A 22,270-nucleotide genomic window follows, 5' to 3' on the forward strand; every position below is an offset into this window, starting at 1 on the left:
GAAGCTGCTAGAAATATGTATATGCTATGCAACATCTGCAGATCTCAAGATGTATTCATTATCATTCCAGAATTTAGATTGTAATTATGGGTCCTTTATTTAAGTTTCCATGGTGATACAGAAAATGTTTCCCCCTTGTCCTTTCCTAATCAGGACACTTGTATATTTGAATGGTGAACATTTTTCTCTCCCCTGAGTAAAGTTAGTTTTATTAATACAGAGATATTAAGTTGACACGGAGCTGTCTGCTGCTCAGGCAGAGAAGCAGCAGCAGACATATCAAGCGTTTGCTACAGATTCCCCAGTGCCACTGTTTAATTAGTCTGTATGCTTCCAAATGCTAGTAAGAAATAGCATCCAGTGTCATAATAAGTGATGCAGTCATGCTTTGGGGATTGGTAGAGTTTGAAGTCAAAGTCACGTGGCCAATAATATATCAAACTGGGCCAAAGTCCTCCCCTCCACCCCTTCACCGTTTCCCTTCTGCCTTAGAAAAAGGGCTCTGCTCTGTTTTGCAGGGAGTTGCATGCAGGTCACCCAGGGAGTGCCCTTACGCTCCCTGGTGTAAGTGGTCCAGGAGTGCTGCATCCACATATCCTTTACAAAATGTCTCGTGACACCCAGAATTGTACACTGCATTAATGCACATTTATTTAAGTATAGAGCTTTGTGCCCATGGGTTAATGTTACAGTGGTTTAGAAGATGTGGCTTTATTACTGAAGATGATATTTTACTCAGGATTTTTGGCAAGCTGTTCGAGTGAAAAGTGGACTACTGTTTAAACCAGAGTAATTTTTATTTATCCTAAAAATCCAGAAGATTTACACATATAAATAGAACTTATCCACATTTGCCGAACATTTAAATTAAATTTGTACAGGTTGCAGGAGCTGCAGGCTCATGCAGCAGTTGACTGAAAAGGAATGTTTAGTTTTACGTACTTTGATTATTTGAATAGAACAAGGCACATTTAGGCCATAGGATTGTTACAGCTTGAAATAGTTTTTATTTTAAAAAATTTCAAAGAAACTTGGGTTTAATGGCTTACATAAAAATATTTTTTGTGAGACATGGCCAGTGACAATTTACAAGCTAATATCTACAACTATTTTCATTTTTATCAGAATAGGAACACCTAACTTTTTCCTCCCAATTGAGAGCAGTTTTCTAGAAGGAACAGCAGGCTTTTTGTCAAACTGTGGCAAATCAGACCAGAGGGTCAACTCTAGCGGCATGTCAGTGTGGAAGAAGCCAGCTTCTGCTGGGCTGCTGGTGGGAGCAGTTTGCTTTGGCCCTGCTAGCTTCCTTGCTCTGCCCTCTCTGCCTGAGGATTTGAGTGCTGTCTTCTGTGCAGCAGCAGGTAAATTTATGGAGCAGTGACAGCAGTTGTCGTTACGTTTATACTGCAGATTTTTAATAGACCTAACACAGTGTATAAAAGCAGGATCCAGTTTCCCTACTTGCAGCTGTGTGGTTGGCATGAGATTTGAGGTGGAAAAAGGTGCTTTCCCTCCCAAACCAGGCAGTGTCACTGAGCAAGCTGCCCTCCACCCGTTTGCCTGCGATACCCATTTGTTCAGCTGCTCGGGTTTGCCGTGGTGATTATCAAAGTGAGTCTTGGCAACCATATCGTATACTTCATGCTCAAGAACAAGCAGCAGACCGACCACACTTGACAGCCGGCTTGTTCACACGTGTGTACACAAACGTGCACGTACACACTGCCTGCCTGTCCTGCCCACTGCTCCCTTCTCTGTGCACGCAGGTGGGTCAAAACATCCTGCTGTTGTGCTTCGTTGGTGCTGATGGCAGGGAGATCAGCAAAATGCCTCTGCGTTTTCATCCTGACAAAGCAAGGCCAAGTATATATAGTATGTATTGAACCCTCCTTTCCCCATCTGGCGGATATTTTCACACTAATGAGGGTGCAGTCATCTCATATTCGAAGCATGTGTTGGTAGCAGGAGGGGAAGGGCACTCACAGGAACGTGCTCAAATGCCTATCTTCACTTTTAAAGGTTACAATTTGCATTGGTCTCCCGAGTTTCTCTGCTACTGGCAGATGGAGTCAGCAGTGCCTGTTAGCCACGTGCCACATTTATGTGTTCATGGTATTACCCAGAGCAGGTTACATCTGAGTTGCTTTTTCTGCACAAAAGAAGTTCCCTCTCCACCTTAGCAGGAGCTGCAGGGGAATGGAAGCATGAAAAACTTTTCAGTCCCTTTGCTTACTACTTTGGTTTTGCACATGCTAATGATTTTACAAGTGGTTCTCTATGTGTTTTGTGTCTTCCTTTGTGTTCTGCTCTGTTAAATATCTTCATTTTCTTTAAAAAAAGGGTAATGTGCAGAGCTGGGCGAAGTCTAGTGGTATGTAAGTGTTGCTGATAGAATATGACATTCACAAGCTTCCCAGAGGTTTGAAGAAGCAGATAATTCTTGAGTTTGTTCCCCAGTCCTCCCTAGACTCTTGGTCCCCTTTTACTTGCCAGAAGGTCCATCAGATTGCTAGAAGCATGCTGTGTCATGTGGCTTCTTGGCCAAGGGCAGCAGGCTGTCTAAAGCCCAAGTTGTGTTTTTCTCCTAGTAAACAGTTTCTGGGCGGATGAAGGACAGACAGTCTCTTCAGGCAGCGACAGTGAGGTGATTAAGCAGTTTGAGATCTCTGTTGTGGTCACAAAGTTTTCAATCGGAAGTATCTGAAAAAGCAACACCAGCATGTGTGGAACATAGACCCAGATACAGCCCTTTGCTCTCCAGCCATGAGGGGGACAGTACAGAGGTACCCGGATGCCACGATACTGTTTGCGTGGAGTAAGATGAAAGAAGTTGGAGTCTAAGATCTGTAGCTTCAACAGGGAAAGGTTCTTTTGTTGTGGAGAGCAAGTCCTGAATCTTGCTTTCTGTCTTACTAAACTTGGTTTCTGTATTGGTTACCTGCAGCTCATTAACTATATATGGCTCTTGAATTCTGGCTCATAATCCACAGGGATTTTCGTGGGTTTAATTGCCAGTTTTGCCAGAGTAAAGACTGCAGGACTTTTTTCTAATTATTTTTGATCTGTGCCATGTAAGTAATTTCTTTAGCAAGCCTTTTAGCAGAAGTTGAATGTCTTCTTTTGTAACAGCTTTGCAAACACAAGGTGAACAGCAAATGAATTATGCTATATCGTTTGCCAGCACATACGCCAAATGTCAGGCAATGACAGAAACTAAACATTTATGGCACAGAAGGGAAGAATTCTATGATCTTCTGTGGACTAATGTAATGACTCTTTTATACAAACAGAGATGCAATGCATTTGAAAATGTAGCTACTTAGAAAATTGGCCCGAACACATTCTAAAATCTGAAAAAGTTCATTAGAGCCATGAAAGTGCCCCTTATTTTTAGTTCCATAGAATGTTTTAATTTTGAAATACAATTGCTTGATTTTAACGTGCCCTCTGATTAGAGTGATCATTTCAAGATATGGCTCTCCATTGAACTCTTCTGGCACAACACGGTGCAGAGTTGCTCTTACTTTTCAGAGGTATTGCTTAAATAGCTGTTCAGAAACTAGATGAAACCACATGTCAAAACCTGCTTTCTCTAAGACGTTTGGTTCTCAGCCCTGTTCCTCACTAAGCTCAAGATTAGACCTTTCGTTATGAGTAAATGCCTATAAACTAATTTTTGGGTATGTCAGGCCTCCTTCAAACCCAGAGGGGGGTTCTGAGGCATGTAGAGCTGCTTTTACTGGGTGTACGGCAATAGTTGCACACACACATGGCTCCTGATAAAGGTGTTTATTTGGGAGAAGAGCTGAGCAGTTGGGGTAAATCCTACATAACCCCACACCCTGCTGGTCAGAGAACTCCATATGCATGAGAGTCCATTTTGGCCCCTAGGTGCTGCAGTGATCACAAAACACGGAAAGGTTTGGGGGTGTAAAGCCATCACTGTGCCCCGAGGGTGTATCAAACCCTGTTTCAGCTGGGTGGGAGGGATGAAGGATCTTTGGAAGTGCTGAGCCCCGATCGGGATCATGGCACTCTCAGACCTTCTTTAGTCTCTGCCCGAGACTTCTCTTCTCCTTGTGTTCTCTTAGCGGACCTTTTACTCATACGGCTGGTAGTTTTCTTACAGAATCAGAAATCTGTAGCAAACTTAGCCACACAGAGAAACTGAGCATCTCAGAGAGCCCTGAATAGCTTCTCTCCCACTCAGCCTTGACATACGGCAAAGTCTTCTCACATCATTTTCTTACGTGAGATTTTCCTTGACCCTCTGTTTCTGTTGTCACTGCTATGACAATCTGCACTTTGGACTCATTTAGCTTTAACTTTTCACCTGTTAAAAATCTTCATAGTAACCTGAATAGGGCTTGGAAAGAGGAGCCACACCGCAGGAAGGAAGTGTTTGGAGGATGCTCTGGGGAGCTGCATGGCTTGAATGCCAGCTCTGCCCACAGCCTCTCTGCAAATCACCCTGTTAATAAAGAGCCTATTTTAGTTCTGGAAACATGGAGTCTTCTCAGGCTATTACCCAGCATGTGGTAAATTAAACAATCTTGGCCTGATTGCATAATGTCACTTGAAATTTAAGATCCTCTTTCTTTTTAACCCCTAAAATTTACAAACCATTTTTGTTTAGATTTATTGCAATTAGATAATGATTCTGCTCCTTTGAGGATCTTCTAGGAAGTTTTGTAGCAGTTTTTGATGGCTAATCTCAAAATAACTGGTGGCAGGAGCAGTGCTTAGTGTCCCTGCATCTGGTTTGGTTCAGTACGAGGGAGCACGTGGTGCCAGGCTACTGCAGGGTGATTTGAAACTGGGACTATAGCAAGGGCCAGGCAAGAGGATTACTGCTGTATGAGGAGAAATATGCCTCAGTCCCACTAACTTGTATTTCTGCTGCTGTTACTGTATTTCAGGAAGAGGAGTTTGAAAATCACTGCTAGTAGCTAGGAGGATTTCAAGTCCAGAAGGTACCTAGATCCATACCAAAATCCTTTCCTTCTCTGGACCATGTTTAAAGAGGTTCTTAACTTTCAGCATGTGTTAGTGTACAGTCTAGAAGAAGGGATCAAATTTCTTTCATTTTGGAAAAATCACCAAAAGACATGCTTTTTCTTGTAAAAGCCTGGTGACCCGTTGCAGTCCACAGAGCATCCATTGCCATGGTCACCACAGGTAACAGGTACACATTAAACTTTTCATCTCAGTGTTTCTTGCTGGTCAGTGAATGATGTGATGTTAATTTAGCAAGATCTACTAGGCCCCATCTTTGAACTCTGACAGTGTGTTTTAGGAAGTGATGAGGCTTCTCAGGTCATCTCTTTGGCACATTGTAATACTTCGTAGAACTGATTGTGTATCATTGAAAAAGAAGATAGATACTTAACCAAGGTCGTTTACCTGCCAGTGTAAGGGGAGTCTTCACAGTCCTTTCCAGCCTGATTTTCAGTGTTGGATGTGCTATGTGTTGAGCTTTCCCTGTATCCTTGGAGAGATGATTCCATAGCCGAGTGCCTGTTAGAGTTCTGTTTGGAGGTGATGCTCATCCTTCTGTCTGACAAAACTCACGGTTTCTTCATGGTCAGTTCTCCAACTTTGAATATAGATTATCCAGATCTATTGGTGATTTCTGTTCCTCAGTATTTCCCTTGCCTCCTTCCTGGCTTGTGGATACATGTGACACAACAGTGAAAGGTTGGGGGACAGAACTGAAAAAAAAAAACAAAAACCAAAACCAAAACCCTCACGCTCTTTTAGTGTACAATACTATCTGCCCTTAATTTTAGAACTGCTACTTCTCTGCAGGGATTCCTGGCTAATTAAAGTTCAGATAGTTGGATAATGCTGTCTCAGTGTGTATCCCTGATGCTGTGCTGTTTATTCATGTCAGGTATTCATAAGACAGTTGACATTTTCTTCCTTAAAGATCTCTCAGGTAAATTACAGGCGTTTTACTGTTCTGACCTTTCCCTTTACATGAACAACTTCTGTTTTCACCATTTTTTTGGTGACTATAATGTTACAATAGATGTAGTTGGAGAGGTGTAGTTGTTCTAGTCTGTATAGCTGGGCTATTACCTGTAATGATCTTCTAATACTGGTATTTATAAATGATTATCTCTTACCAAACTACTTTAAAGAAAAAGCCAGACTGTTTCACTGAATGGTTTTAGTGAATCACCTTTCCCTTTCCCTTCCTTTCCCTGAATACTACACTTGCTCTCCTAACACATTCATTTTGTGCCTGAGTCTTAGGGAGATGGCTTGCTCTATTAATACATTTCTGGAGTTCTCCTGTTATGAATAGCCTTTTATGGCTTTAATGTAGTTTTTGAAAATTCCTCTATTATTGATCTAGATATTATCCCAGCAGGAGTCAAAACCACAAGACAATTGTGTGAGGATAATTTCTTACTACAGTAGCATTTTATTCTGAAAGCCTGCTGTGTGGTGTGTGCTTTGATGGATGACCCACTGTTTAAAATGTGTATTAGACATTGGCTTGCTAATTAAATGCCTTAAGGAGCGACTGTATCCATCCTGTTCTCACTAAATTTGTGGAATTTCTGTTATTTTATTTCTTATGTTCTTATGTTTCTTTCTGTTTTTTGACTTTGTAGAGAAGACTGGGAGTAATGGTAAAAAATCAAATTACTTTCTACCCTTACTCAAGAGTTTTCAGCTCAGGGCGAAGGTGAGACAATGAGGGCTCTTCGTTTCAGGACCTAGGTCTGCCAGATGGGAGGATGAGGAGGAGGAGAGGTGGGATTTGCATTTCCAGAAGTGAGTCAGAAGAGCTCTCACCTGGAATTTGAGAGATCTGAGTTTGGATTCCTCTTTCCTCCTGAAGGGCCATCTCCCATACCTCAGAATAGGACCATAATTACAGAGCTGTGAGGTGCTCTTAGACTTCTCTGTTGAAGTGCTGGTGCTTGAAGTATTTTACGGGGGTGTGTGTGTGTGTGTGAATGTGAGACCATTCATAGTTGAAGAAAGGGGGTAAAGTTATTCTCCTAATCTCTGAGCTGTTAAATTGAAAGAGCAGCCAAGGAGAGAGACAGGGACTTCTGCACCCCTCCAGGAACTGTTTCCTGAGTATAATCCCTGTTACCCTTGTTGGATTTTGGTTTCTTTTGTTGGTTGAGTGGCTGTGAATCAGAAACAGCATGTTTGCTGCTAAGATCAAACACAGAATTTCTTCTACTTGGAAAGATTTGAGCTTTTTGTTCTAGACAGAGGGATATATAGAGAACCATAGAATGGCTTGGGTTGGAAAGGACTTTTAAAAATCTAGTCCAAACCCTCCACTGTGATTAGGTTGCTCAAAGCCCCACCCAGCCTGACTTTGAACAGTTCCAATGATGGGGCATCTTCAGTTTCTCTGGACAACCTGTTCCAGTGTCTCATGACCCTCACAGTAAAGAATTTCTTCTTTATATCCAATCTAAATCTGCCCTCTTTAAAGATTGCCCCTTGTCCTATCACTGTAGGCCCTGGTAAAAAGTCTCTCTCCATCTTATATGCCCCCTTTTAAGCATTGAAAAGCGGCAATAAGATCTCGCCCACACATCTTCACCAGGCTGAACAACCCAAATTCTCTCAGTCTCTCTTCATAGAAAAGGGGTTTCAGCCCTCTGACAGTTTTTGTGGCCCTCCTTTGAACATGCTCTAACATGTCCATGTCTTTCTTGTGCTGGGGTCCCCCAGAGCTGGCTGCAGTACTCCAGGTGGGGTCTCGTCAGAGCAGAGTAGAGGGGCAGAATCACCTCCCTTGACCTGCTGGCCATGCTTCTTTTTACACGGCCCAGGATACGGTTGGCCTTCTGGGCTGTGAGCACATAATTACTGGCTCCTGTCCAATTTTTCATCCACCAGCATCCCCAAGTCCTTTTCTGCAGGGCTGCTCTCAAACAGTTCATCCCCCAGTTTGTACTGATAGATTAGGGATTGCCCTCACCTAGTGCAGGGCCTTGCACTTGCCCTTGTTGAACTTCATGAGGTACACGTTAGCCCGCGTCTCAAGCCTGTTAGAGTCCCTCTGGATGGCATCCCTTCCCTCAAGTGTGTCAACTCCACCACTCAGCTTGATGTCATCTGCAGGCTTGCTGAGGGTGCACTCACTCCCAGTGTCTATGTCGTTAATAAGGATATTGAACAGTACCAGTCTCAGTACGGACCCCTGAGGGACACTGCTTGTTACTGATCTCCATTCGGACATTCAGCCATTGAGTGCAACCCTTTGTATGAGGCCTTGCAGCCAAGTCATCCATCAGATATAGTCCATCCATCAAATTCATATCACTCCAATTTAGAGACAAGAATGTTGTGTGGGGCCATGTCAGAGGCTTACAGAAGTCAAGTGAGATGACATCTGTTGCTCTTCCCTTATCCACCAATGCGGTTCCTGCCTCGCAGGCAGCCACCAGATTAGTCAGACAGGGTTTGCCCTTTGTGAAGCCATATTGACTGTGTCTAATCACCTTCCTGTCATCCATACGCCTTGGTGTATCCTCCAGAAAGATCTGTTCCATGATCTTACTGGGCACAGAGGTGAGTCTGACTGATTGGTAGTACCCAGGGTCCTCATTTTTGCCCTTTTAAAGAGTGGGTGTGAAGTTCCTCTTTTTCCAGTCACTGGGAGCTTTGCCTGGCTGCCGTGACTTTTCAGGTGTGATGGAGAATGGCTTAGCAACTACATCAGCCAGTTCCCTCAGGACCTTGGGATGCATCTCATCAGGCCCTACGGACTTGTGTGTGTTCGGGTCCCTTGGAGGGTCTCAAACCTGATCTTCTCCTGCAGTGTGTGGGACTTTGTTCCTCCAGTATCTGCCTTGAGATTCAGGGACTCAAGAGATGTGGGACGAGCAATTGCCACTGGAAACTGAATCAAAAAACGTTGTTGGGTACCTCTGCCTTCTTCATGTCAATTGGTTCCTTCTGTCATATATCAGGTGGGGAATGAAAACATTGGTTCATTTAAACCAAAGCAAACAAATTGTTTTCCATTAAACAGAGTAATTAACATTTTTTAAAGGTTTGAGTTGGAGAACAAAATTGAAAAAAATGATGGTTCTATAGTAATCACCTACTTGGGACCAAACAAGCAGGGGGCCTTGCTTGGGCAGTGTGTGTGGGCAGGATGACCTTCAGAGGTCCCTTCCAACCTCAGCCATTCTGTGAAACCTTTAAGTGCCAAATAGCTGTGTTTGCAAAGGAGGTAATTCTGTTTTCATTACTGTCATCAGCTGTCTGGAAGCACAACTTGTTTTCTTTCACTGTAACTGCTTCTTGCTTTTTTGAAAGAGATGGAAGCAGAATCTAGCACTCTGTGTTTCTAAAGCAAGGCCTGGCATCCAGGTGCATTAGGAGGAGAAAGGCCCCTCATTTTCTTCTGAAAGTTCTTGCAGAGCACATTCAAGGCTGAGTCATGATGTTATTTTCATCTGTGTCCCTGCACATGTAATTGTCTGTGTTGTTCCATCCAGGGAGCTCTCACTGATGCCTTCAAGTAAAGTGCCATGTGTTCGAAGTAGGGACCTCAGTGGTGCAGAGAAAGAATCTGTGGTCTGAGCCAGAGAAGATAATTTTATTCTCATTAATGAACCTTACTTTAGCCCATGAAGTAAGTGTGTAGGATCAGATGAATTAAAACTAATAAAAGCAGGCAGGAAATTAGGGAACACATCTCCCCTCGGTTGCCCTTGGGATAATTTAGCCCAGACATGGGATTTGGAGATTCCTAGTTGGCTTGTGGGTCTGGTTATGCACACCCAGGCTCTCAGGGATGGGTGATAGGGCTGTGGTGGTAACTCTGTTATCTCTGTGAAACTCCTTTCCTCACCAGCACCATCCTCTTGAGGATAACGCTAACTCCTGTCCTCCTCTTCCTCCTCCCCCTGCACAGAAGGAAATTGCTGATACCTGTTCATCAGACCTACGCTGTGCTTTTCTGTAATTTGTCTGACCTGTGCTTTCATGGAAGCAATTGCTTTGGGGTTGCAAAACAGCCCCAAGGCACTTGAATATCCCAAACACTCCGTTGGTAATTGTGTTTGGTACTTAACTTCTTCAAGTAAAGGCAGCCAGTTTCTCAGGTCAGAGTGGGGTAAGAAACAGCCGTGTCCGCTCTATCAAATGCTGATTTATACGGGACTTGTAAGTTCAGTGCTTCGGTACTCAGAGGTAGAAACTGTCTCTTGCATATATACTGGAGATGGGGGGTGGGGGGAAAAGAAAGAAGAGAAGAGAAAGGCACATTTGTGGAGACAGAGGATCAGGAAGTTATTCTAATCCCTCTGAAATTATTTTCTTGCTGAAAATTGTTAGATCTGGATGGACTAAGCCAACTGAGCTACCAAGACAACCTATCCTATCGTGAAGATGACCACGTATCTGTTGATTCAAGAACAACTGAGAGCGGGGGCACTAGGCTGGAGTCCAGCGTTGGTGATGGTGTTAGCCAGCAAGGCGTGGAAGGACGTTTGGAAATGGAGGCAGCATTCACCAACCAGGGATTTGAAGTCAACGATGCTACTGACAGCTCATCGCCTTGGAGCCCTGAGGTATGGCAAATTGTCATCCATTACACATGGTGTAAGCTTTCGAAGGACGTTGGGGGCCAAAAAATGTTAGAGGAGAAATGAAGTGAAAAATTGATCAGCACAGCACAAGATAATGGTACTCCTGTGTGTGTGTGCGCGAACATACACCCCTCTCTATGTGTTTCCCCTTTTTCTGGTATTTTACCTCTTGCTACTAACATTCAGAGAAGCTGTTTTATTGGGTGATTTCTGACTGCAATCTCTGAACTGAAATTGGAGCCATTAGCTGCCTGAAAGCATTTAAGTGCCCTCTGTGGTGGCCCAGAGCTTTGTTGCTGGCTGTATGTGCAGGGCGTCTGGGGACATGGTGTGTGGTCACTGAGTCCAAACTGTGCCTCTTTTTCCATGTGGTTTCTATGGCTTAGACAATGGGAAGCATCTGGAAAGCTGGAGGCAGCTGGTGGGGGTGGCCCGTGACTTGGCCAAGTGACCATCAGTCTAGTCCGCACTGGTACCAGGCACCCTTTGAGGGAAGGAGACTGCCTGAGGTTGGAGCTCCTCTGCTTTCCCTTGGCTCTGCACCTTTATTTTGAAACCTCAAGAAAACTTTACAGATTTTAAGGTATTGTAAACACCTGATGACTTAGCATCCCCCTTTTCTCTCGTAATCTCTGTCCGTAATGTGTTGGTTTTCGTTACTATTTTACCACAAGATTAAATTTCTGAAAAAATATCAGCCTGCATCAGATGTATTGAAAGAACAGCACATCTTCTGCCTGAATTAAGAGACTGTTCTTCAGCTGTGGAAATTAATACCTCCATCACACTGAGCAACAAGGCTTTGAGGGAAAAGTTCTTTTCCTCAGAGCACGCTGCCTGCAGCCAGTTAAAGAGATGGAAAGCATCTGCTCCAGCCCTAAGGGGTGTTTTGAACAGCATTTTGGTTTGCTGCACAATCCAGCCCCACAAAATATTACACAAGACATGGGAACTCCACGCAGCGGCAGTCCTGCCCTCTCTTTGCTGTGTGCCTCTGACACAGGCTGCTTGTCTGCCCACGAGGCTCATTTCTCCTTTCCACATCTGCGGTACATTGCTGTGCTTCACATGTGCCACAATGTCTCCAGTGTCCTCGTGTATTTCTTTGGAATACATCTCTTGTTCTGCTCCTGATACGTACATTTTTAAAAATGCAAAGAATGGTTATAGCATCAGGGGGTAGATATGCCCAAGTCCCCGTTTATCTGCTACAAGCAGCTTCTCATCCAAAGGTATTATGTGGATTAATGAAAGACTTTTTATTGCAGGAACTAAATGTTCTGACATGCCAGAAATGTCCAAGCGCTATTATGCTTTACTCAGAGGACCTCTCTTTAGAGACAAAAATGGTAATTTTATGCCCCTGCAGTGGAACCACAAGTACCGTTTCAAGCCTTGTCCATAATTAGCTGCTCTTTCAGGTTTCTCTGGCAGAAATGGACTTATTTTACCTAGTAAAGAGGATATTGGCTGTCCTGAATGACCGGGTTAGACATACAGAATCAATTGCTGTGGTTGGCTTGACCTCTCAACAACTGTGCTGGAAAGAGGGAAAGAAAGAAATTCAGAAGAAATACCCAAAACCTGCACTTTCCTTGGATTCTGGTTTAAGTGGCTGTATAACCAGTATATTCACAATAGACTCATAGCCCAAGCTGAGGGGAGTTCTGTCAACGACTTCAACAGAAAGAAAACTGAGCGTCCGTAAGCTTTGTGTGCTGAAAACCTGTTCAAGGGTGAGTCCCAGATAGCACAGTGCTCTCTGAAAGGGCCAGCCCATGATGTCTCGAAAGTTTGGTTGCCCACAGAAAGGTCATTGCCATGGAGTTTGGCATTTCTCTTTCCCTCTCTGCCTCTGGTTCATGCAGTTTTCTCTGCAGTGGATGTGGCCACAGCTATAATGGCACAATTTGAGATCTCCTGAAATCCAGATCCTCTCTAGCTCTTTGGTCAAAAACCAGATAGCTGACCTTCAGTTGCCCCTACACGCTGCCAGAAGATGAGATATTCAGCCCCGTTGGGGCAGGAAAGTGCCTCTTGGATCTTCATACTTGTGGGTTTGTGATGATGCACAGGAGTTTTTCTCCAGCTCAGGCATGTAAATGAAAGCAAAGTTAAGCCGCAAGCACAGTTGTCTCCACACTGTAGCAGTAGTTCTTAAATGTGCCTTGATTTCTTCTCAACAGCAAATTCACAGATGAAAGTGGGGAGGGATGAACATGTGGAGGGAAACATGAATCAAGCCCAATCCCATTCCTTCTTAAATATTATTTCATCAGCCAGACAAGAATAACTTGACAGCTACACCGCAGCACTTTGCATTTGCATAACATCATGTTCTCTCCAGGCAACCTGGCCTGCCTTGCTTTTTTGTCTTTGCAGCCTGCTGTTCATACAGAAAGGCATTTTTATGGCCAACCAAGTCATTTTGCGTGCTGTCCAAGCAGTGATTTTTCTCCCTTTGACATTCCTTCTGCAAGATGTATGACAGTGGGTCTCCATCACTCATGTGCACGCATGGACTTCTGTATTCACGTGCACGAATTTCAAACACTTATGAAAATATGAAAAGCTGGAGCTCTGCTCATCATGGCAGCTGAATATGAGCGCTTGAAAACTAGATTGACAGAAAGTAGATATATATTCTGAGATTTGTCTGAAGTCTTGTTTGAGACACGTACCACCCTAGACACTTGTGTAGGGAGTTGCATTAGAAGTCCCATGGCCCATCATCCATACTCTAAACAATAAGATTCCTGTTGAAAAGAAGTGTTACTTGAAATGGGAAAGAAGATAAATGTTTGAGGAGGAGGGTGACTCAGACTGCTAGTGACAGGCCTTAATTCACCTTCTGGCTATTAACTGAAAATCTTTCCCTAGTACAGTGTATACTCATGTTTAAATACAAATCATTGATCACTATAGCAACCCCTTTATCACACGAAGCATATTCTAGCTTAAAGATAAAAAAGCACTTTTGAACAGAAATGCACACGCCCACTCATCAAAAGGTAAGGTGAGCTTCCATGTTGTTTTATCTTGTTTTATCAAGATGATTTTTGTTTTAAAAGTGCATAAAAGATTGTGTGTGAATGGGTCTGCCCCTGTTTTGGTTGTTTATTTTGAATTTTTATTCTGAATGTATTAGTATCCAAACTGAACAGAAGGAGCCGATGCCGCTCTTGGGAGATTTAAAAAGAGAATAAAGAATCGATATGCATTTAATCAGACTGTTTTTCTTGATTATCATTGCTTTAGCTGTAGGAAAAGTATTGAATTATAGAGTCGTATTTGGAAATGCAATTTTCATTCTGCAAGAAATTCTGACATGATTTCCCCTCCCATCAAACTGAACGTAGTGCTTAATGTTTTTTAACTTCCAGCAGACCAAAATATCCAAAAAGTTAGCAGGTTTTGACTGAATTGTTTGATTTCAGTAAAGTAAAAAAGTCCATTTTGAAAAAAATTTGGTGTATATTCAAAGTAATAGGTTAAATTGTTCTTTTTAACCAAATGAAACCAAAATGTTTTATTAATACCTCAAAACTGACATGAATGAAATTTTAAAAAAGCCTTTGTTTAGTTTTTCCTACATGAAATTTTTGCCAAATTACCAGTCTCCTGCAAAACATTTAAATATTGATGATACTTTTTGTTGGAAATGTTTCAGCAAGTGCTGTTGTTTAGTAGATTATATGGGGAATTTTACACAAAATGAGGCAATTAACTATCGTTGGCCTTTCAAGAAACACTGGGATCCTTATTTTGCAGAGCAACTGTCTACACTTGCAAGCACAAGTGAGGAGAACAATTTTTTTTTTTTTAAATAGAGGTGAGATCATAGAGGCAATTTTGTACTCCAATGCAGGTTTTCCTCCTTCCTTCTCTTTACAGGAACATAATGAAGTGAACAGTGCACCAGCTCATCACGGTGCTCATGAGCCCATCTGTAAATGTGGTGACCTAGATGTCATCTTCAACTATAAAGCCTCAAGTCAAAAGCTACTAGTTACTGTCCTGGAGGCCAGGGATATCCCGGACAAAGACCGCAGTGGTGTGAACACCTGGCAAGTGCACACAGTCCTGATGCCTAGCAAGAAACAGAGGGGTAAGACAAGTGTTCAGAGAGGACCCATCCCTGTGTTCAAGGATAAAATTACCTTCAGTAAGCTGGAGCCAGAGGAGTTAAGCAGCCATGCCGTTCGTTTCCGCCTCTACGCAGTACACAAGATGTTTGGAGAGAAGATGATGGGAGAGCAGTTGTTTTACCTGAGCAACATCGGCCGGGAAGGGGAAGTGAAGGTGACATTGGTCTTGGAGCCAAGGAGTAACTTGAGTGTAAGTTTGGTGAAATAACTATGGAGTTCATAAAATTGTTCATCTGGTGAATGGGGACCAGCTGTACCTCATATCTTTCATGCAGAGCTGTTAGGATGCAACCGGTGGTCACTTAAAAAGTTACCAGTTAGGGGAAGCCTGGGGCATGTCTTCCTGACACAAAGCCATGCCTTATTAACAGTGGCTCAGCTAGCAAACTTACATAAAGTCATGTAGATGTACTACGTCTACACAAGTCATGAAATGCTGTGCCATGCAGAAACAGTAAGTTGGTCCCGGGACCACCAAGGCTAATTATGCCTTCATTTCAACAGGGACAGTAGTTCTTGTGCACCATTATGTTGGTGGACCTTACTACTGCCAGTGCAAGAGCTACCTCGTTTGGCACTAGCTACGAGCTTGTGGATCTCTGTGTAGTGCAGTTTCCATGTTACCAGAAATGCTTGGTAATGTTCCTTTTCATGACAGATGGAAGTGGAGAGGTGGGTCATGTGAGGAGGAACTGGCTGTGCTGCTTTCATAATCTTCCATGCGCATCACAGTTGTATACAGCTCTGGCTATGCCAATCAATTTGTGTAGATGAGCTCTGTCAAGATTCATTGTCTACAAAAAGCTCAGTGAGAGCTTGTGCACACAAAATGAATAAAACATCATACTCTGGGTGAGGAGGGGGTAGAGAGAGCATCATGGTAGCAAGGAAAGAAAGTAAGAAAATGCAGAGTACATGACACACACACACACACACCCCCCCCAACTGCAAAATACCTTCCATCCAAATCATTGTCAAGGAGATGTACTGTGCATTTGATGTAGTAGTATCTGTACTTATCTCAGAGTCTTTGATTTACACTGGTGGTAACACATTACGCAGAGTTCCTCATCTTTATAGAGAAAGTTCAGAGATGTGTTCTTGTAAAAGTGATGCTCTGATTCTTCTGGTGCCCCATTGTAATTCATTCTTAGTCATTGTCATTTGTTAAGAGAGATCTTACTAAACAAGGCTACGAGATCTGAATTAAGGGAGGGTGGTGGTGAATGTCCTGATGAGACTTTCAGTGCTCTTTCCCTGCAGAGTGCAGACTCTCAGCTTAGTCTGTCAGCAATCTCTCACAGTGATAGCGCTTCTTCAACACAGTCCCTGTCGCATGGAGGGTTGCCAGAGCTGCTTGTGGGATTGTCATACAATGCCACTACGGGGCGGCTGTCAGTGGAGATGATCAAAGGCAGTCATTTCCGAAACCTCGCAATTAATAGGCCACCTGGTAAGTACTTCACTGCTGTTAAATAACACTATTGAGTCAAAATTTGCTTTTTATTTTCTTCCTCAAGATATTCAATTATGTCATTTTTGAGCTGGGTTTCCTTGCAGAGTATCTGATTGAAAATTAAAAGCATCATTTCAAATATGTGTGCTGGTAAATTTTACAGTGTAATTGGAGGCAATCGTATGAAGACACAGCCGATGGGACAGTAACACCTGCATGTCTCTTTTATTGCATATACCTTTACAACATTTGATTATGGCAAAAGTGCTATTGTACCCAAAGCACAGAGTAATTCTTAGCAGATCCATAAAATGAAAGAAGTGCTTTTCAAGTGATTATATGTTACCACGTGATCTAGAGAGGTCCTGCGTAGCACCATTAAGTGTTTCCCAGGGCTATACTTTGTTTAGTCCCCTTGCTGTGCTGTTGAGCACTAGGTGACCTGGTGCTTTGGGCCCTTTTAGGGGATCCTGCTGCTGTGAATTCTCCACTGCTGCACAAGAAAATCTGCTGCAGAAAGAAGATTTGAAAGTTATTCTTCTGGGTCACAGCAGTAGAGCTCCCTTTTCCCAGTACCTAAAGGAAAAAAATTGAAATTGCCTTACAGTGGGTTTTGTTGGTGTCTGAGCTGTAGTTAGCCCTTGAGAAGGATAGTGGTGCTAATGTCCATGGTATAGATGGGGTCGTGCAGCCACAGTGTGTGGTGTATCTGCTTTGCTGCCAGCGTGCCTCGGTCAGGGGTTGAGTGGCAGTGCAGTATTCAGCTCATGTTGTCCTTTCGCCTCCTGTCTGAAACCAGCAGCTAATGGCAATGTGAAATAACATTTTTTTGGTTGTTTGTGTTTGCTTTTTGTGATGTGGTTCTCTGCCTGTCAGAGGTAATAACCTTTGACAGTTCCTTGCCTTCACTGGGTTTGACATAGTATCTCTGGCTTGCAAAATGCTAAGATTGCTTTTGCAAAATGCTGTGCTCTTTGGCCCAGAGCTAGCAAAATATTTATGTAATATTTCAGCATATGGAGGTGAAAACTTAAGTTTCCCCTAAACTATACTTGAACAAATTACAGAAATAATCCATGTCATCAGTCAGTCCCTCGAGAATTAAGGGCAGGTCTATGCAACAGTAAAACACATGGCCCCAGTCTGTGTAGCCCTAGCTAGTCTTGTATTAGCTGTGGCAACATAGGTCTCCATGTGAGTTATATGTTCCTGTTTGCATGTATATGTTTTATTAAAAGGTTTCAAGCTGGGACCTTTTTAGTAATTTAAAGCAAAGGTAGACTAAGACAAGAGTCTTACCACAGGCACTAGCAAGCAAGCTCACCTGTGTTTATACTGCGATATAGGTACATCCTGAAGTTTTATTCTCAGAAATGAAATTGAAGTAGTGCCAATATAGGTCCAAGTTAATTGCTGCAGTTTTTTCTGGCCTGTTTTCATGTATCTGCTTGTATTGGAGTTTTTTCTCTTACCTGCCTGAAGATGTGGATTATGCAACACTTCTGTTCTTAAATCAGGCCCTGCACAAGTTGTCTTGCACCTGGCTGGGTCAGGCATGTGTAATGCCCGCTTTTTTCCTATAAATGAAATGTTTTCACTGCACAGAACTCAAATAATTGCCTTCCTGCTTACTACCTGCAATATCATGACCAAATTACTGATGTTTTTGGTATCCTTCTAACAAATGTCCTTCTGGGTGCATGTTGTATAGCTCTGTGGGTTGCAGTAAGCTGAGCAACCCTCTAACTCTGTCTGTGAGTGCTGGGGAGCTGTGTCTGTCCTGGGCCTCTGGTGGGATGGGGTTTGGCAGGTTAGCCATGTGTGCACGGGTGAACTTTCAGCGTGAGATATTTTAGCTGCAATGATTGAATGTCCCATTCAGCTTTTTAGCTGGTGAGTGCACAGGAGTGCAGTAGCTTGGTTGGAAGCATCTTTAAACCTGAGAAGTATTTTGTGTGTGTTTGATAAGAACAGGAGCAGGATATGGGACAAAGAAGCATTCCTTGAGGGACCTTTCATTTTAAATTCTGCCTGATTTTTTCCATTTCTGTGTTTGCAGGGCTTCAGATAGACCTAGTTTAGTCAGTCTGATGAAGTGGCCAAAGTCTTCTGTCAGCTACCCAAGCTAATAGTCCTGAAATTGTTGCACAGCAGTTCTTCCATCTTTGCTATTCAGGTGATCTTGAGCTGTTTCTTCACATCGTTTTTGTATCTGGATCAATTTTAGCACTGTCAGACCAGTATCTCTCAATGTTAGATCAGTTTTTAGTTGAAACATGGGAATTCATAAACGATTACAGGCAAATTCTGAACCTATCACAATCTGCTCCTTTTATTCCCAGTCACATTGTTGCTTCTGCATTCTGCATTGTTGTTCTGCACCTACAGTTCCCAGTAGTGTGGTGAGAAAAGGAAAACCCAGTGAAGCAGAAACTGAAAGAAGTTGAAAAGAAGGAAGAAAACCAGCACTTGTCTCAGGTGCTGGAGTAGCATTTCACTGATAGCTCCTGCAGACACTGCAGAAGAGTGCTGTGAGGTCCGATCTTTACTGTCTGAAACATGCTGGTGGCTGAATGAGATGCTCGATAAGTCTTTCACTAGGTGAAAACTAAAACTGCTAGCTCCCTTTCTGGAGTGTGAGCAAATAGCCCTTGTGTTTTCTCAAATATGTCCTATCTGCAGTTCTGTTGTTTGAAGCTCAGAGGGAGTGATTTATTTCTTTAAAGTATCATGGGGATTTCAGATATAATAGCACTTCAGGGCACTTAAATACCAAGCCCAATCTGCTATTCAGGACAGCCATTTGTGGTGAGACGGAGAGAAGTCAATGGGCAGAATCCATCTGCATTCCTGGCCCTGCATGCACAGAACCTATACAGTACCCATATGTGGTCCTGTTGCAGCCCAGTGGCTTTAGCATCACCTGCTGCTGACAGCTGCGGTTATGGGGAATGACAGGAGAGTCTTACACAACAGCAAGGTCTCCAGCTGTGCTTTTTGCCCACCTTGACCCTCTTCTCTGCTACCTGCAGTCCTGCCCAGGTGAGCTCAGCATCTCCTACAGCGTGCGTGCTCCCTCCTTGGCATCCTTGCACAGAGATTTCACTGTGTGCAGAATAAGGAACTGGACTGGGACATTGGTGATTTTAGGCATTAAAGGCTGCAGACGCTAAACCAGATGGTTTTCTGGAGAGGGAAAGGAAGAATGCGCATGTCTCGGTTTTTCCTGGGCACATCATCTGCTTCGCTTAAACCTTTAAACTGAGTGAGGTAAATATTAAAGTTGTGGGTTCTTACATGGGTAATAACTGGGTTAGAAAACATCTGGACAGCTTACAGAGACTTAAATCTCACAGGCAGTGTCTTCTCTTGAGGTCACATTTGTGGGATTTAAGAACAGTTTGGTCAAGGATAAGTGTTCAGGTATTGTCCTGGGGAGCGTGCCGAGTTACAGGCCTGTGTCTGCAATCCCTGATCACGCAAATAGATCCATTATCACTCGGAGCACTTAAGAGCACTCAAAAGTATGGCTGCAGCATTGGGCTGTAATTTATCAGTGTGTGCCAAAAAGCCTCAGGCAGAAAAGCATCTACAGTTTTGTCAGATGTAGACACCCTCAGTATTAGAGTGCTAATGGCTTGTGTGCAGTGCACCTCAGTCTTTTTGCTTCTTGTAAAAATCATTAACCTGTGTTAGTGTTTTGTGGGTGTTCGTATTTTGGTCTGTGGTATTGTATTTTCTTAGAACAAAACACAGTGTGTTTGTTTAAAGGATGTTTATTATAGAAAAAGTAACAAGAGAAGCCTACACCACTGGCAGACACCTCTTTAAGAATTTATAACCAGTTACATACCATGTGCATGGTAGTAGTACCTTGGGATTGTAGTGATGGCAGGAATCATTTGTGCCAGTTGGCGTATAAACATGCAACAGAGACATGGTCTCTGCCCACATGATGCTTAACCTTCACCAGCTACTCTGCTGGGTGCAGTTCTCTTTTCAATAATCCAGCCCTTGTTTTTTTCCCCTTCTGCCTTTTTGGGGGGGGGGGTTTGTACGTCTGTGTAATGCAATTTGAGAAGGACTATTGTAAAGATATTCCCTCGCCTAAGAAAAGTCCTCCAAGCTTTTCAGCAGCTGCAGAATTAATCACACATAATAATTACATCCGTACGTGATTGTTATTATACAAGCAGCATATTAACCCCATTAAACAAATACAATAGCATTAATGCTGGAAAAGACAGGGGGGAGAGAACAAGCTATCAGGATTTCTGTTGGGAACAGGAGAAATTCTTGGAGTGAAGACTTGTCTGAAAACAAACATATGAGCCACAGATAACAATGCCAGTAAGTGCAGAAGATGCTCCCATAGAGGAATTAGGATCCTTGCACGGTATTTGTTGCTCTGGTATCAGAGTGCTTGAAAGCCATTAGTGGCTTTTATTTTATCAGCTTGTGAGGGAAGGAAAGTTGTTATCCCTGTTTCATTCCTGGAAGACTAAGGCACAGGTGAATTTCTCCCAATCAACCAGGGAGCTGAATAAGGAACTTAACTTCTAACCTGCGCATCTTGCTCTGAACAGGGAATTTGCTTGAGTTCCTAAAGCTTTGTAATTCATGCTTTCATCTCATCCGTAGTAGAAGGGTGATCTGTACTAGGGTGAGCTGGGGTGGATTCAGACGTCCAGAGAGCTTGGTTAACAGAGCAGTAGAGGTGCTGGGCAGCTACTTGCTGCTTGCTACTTGCCAGTTGGTCACAGTAGGCTTGTACAGGACCACCACTCCCACAGATTTTCATTGCCCATCCTTGAATATAGCTTGAATAAACTTACAGTAAAGGTCAGTTTTGTTTGAGAAAGTTTTGTTCAGGGTGGTAAAAATGACGCCAGATGCAAGGAGCCCAGAAGGATGTCTTAGTAATGAGCAGCTGGGCAGTGAGGTGGAAGATGAAGGGTGGATGAATGTAAGGTACTACATGGGGGCAGGGATGGAATTCAAGCTTAGTATCTGGATGGGCTCAGAGCCACTCATGAGTGAAATATTAGGCTTATAGTAAATAGCTCCAGGAAAACGTCCACTCAAGGATCACAGTAGTAGTGGGAAAAAACAAGTTAAAGGTTAGAAATATACGGAGGACAAAATGAAAAATTGGTGTTTGACTGTAACTATGTCACTGGTGTAATGAATACCATGTACAGTTCTGGCTCCTGCTATTCATATAGAATACGGCAGAACTGGAAGGATGTGATGAGGACTGTCAGAGACCATCAGGGGCATGGGAACAGCTTCCAGTGAGCTGCAGCTGAATAGACTGCACCTCCTACGATGCTACCACAAAGGGAGATGGGAGATTTCACGGACGCCTCTGAAATCATAAGTATCATTGAGAAAGTGAATTGGCAGCAGTTATTTGTTTTCTCTCCTGATACAAAGCCACAAAACGAAGGTAGGAGGTAGTGGGTCTTGAAGAGGAGACAGCTCTTCGCTTATGCTCTCAAATTCCTCACTACAGAATGTCATGGATGCTAGAAGTCCACTTGAGTTTGGTACAGCACAGGACAAGTTCACAAAGAAAGATCCACTGAGGACCGTTAACTATGAAGAGGTTAACTCTGACAGAGGAAGTTCTTAAGTCACAAATAGCTGAAGACTGGGAAAGTATTTGGGGGAGAATCAGCATATGCCATATTCACCATATTTTTATTGACTTACTAAGGCACGTGGTATTGGGTACTATCGGGTGGATGGACTGGCTTGGTGCAGCTATTTCCACCATGTTGAGACCCGGGATTAATTAAGCTCGGAAAAGCAGGTCACAGAATAGTGGACTTTCAAAGAGAAATTGTGAGATTTTGGTGGGGGATGTTCCATGATAATTAGACATCCAGTGATAGCATGCCGTTATTCAGTAATGTTTTCAATAGCTCTGTATTTCTAAAAGGTCTATAAAAGCTATAATCCATGTTATACTTGCTGGGTGTAAAAATGAAGGTATTTCTGAATCAAAGGAGTACATCTGAAGTGGAATGTATGGTGATGGCTCTTCCATTCCCATAGCTGTGAACAAGAAAAAAAAATCC

At 43.1% G+C, this 22,270-nt stretch overlaps 1 protein-coding gene across 2 annotated transcripts in view; it reads left to right on the forward strand.

Annotated features, from left to right (window-relative positions):
- SYT16 (synaptotagmin 16) overlaps positions 1-22,270 on the forward strand; it is a 78,141-nt gene that overhangs the window by 41,305 nt on the left and 14,566 nt on the right. For both annotated transcript variants that reach the window (XM_055793813.1, XM_055793814.1), the window contains 3 exons: positions 10,330-10,565; positions 14,478-14,921; positions 15,995-16,184. In XM_055793813.1, coding sequence (XP_055649788.1) covers positions 10,330-10,565; positions 14,478-14,921; positions 15,995-16,184 — 870 coding nt within the window. The remainder of the gene's footprint in view (positions 1-10,329; positions 10,566-14,477; positions 14,922-15,994; positions 16,185-22,270) is intronic.

The sequence above is a fragment of the Falco peregrinus genome, chromosome 1, assembly GCF_023634155.1.
Source record: "Falco peregrinus isolate bFalPer1 chromosome 1, bFalPer1.pri, whole genome shotgun sequence".
Classification (NCBI taxonomy): domain Eukaryota; kingdom Metazoa; phylum Chordata; class Aves; order Falconiformes; family Falconidae; genus Falco; species Falco peregrinus.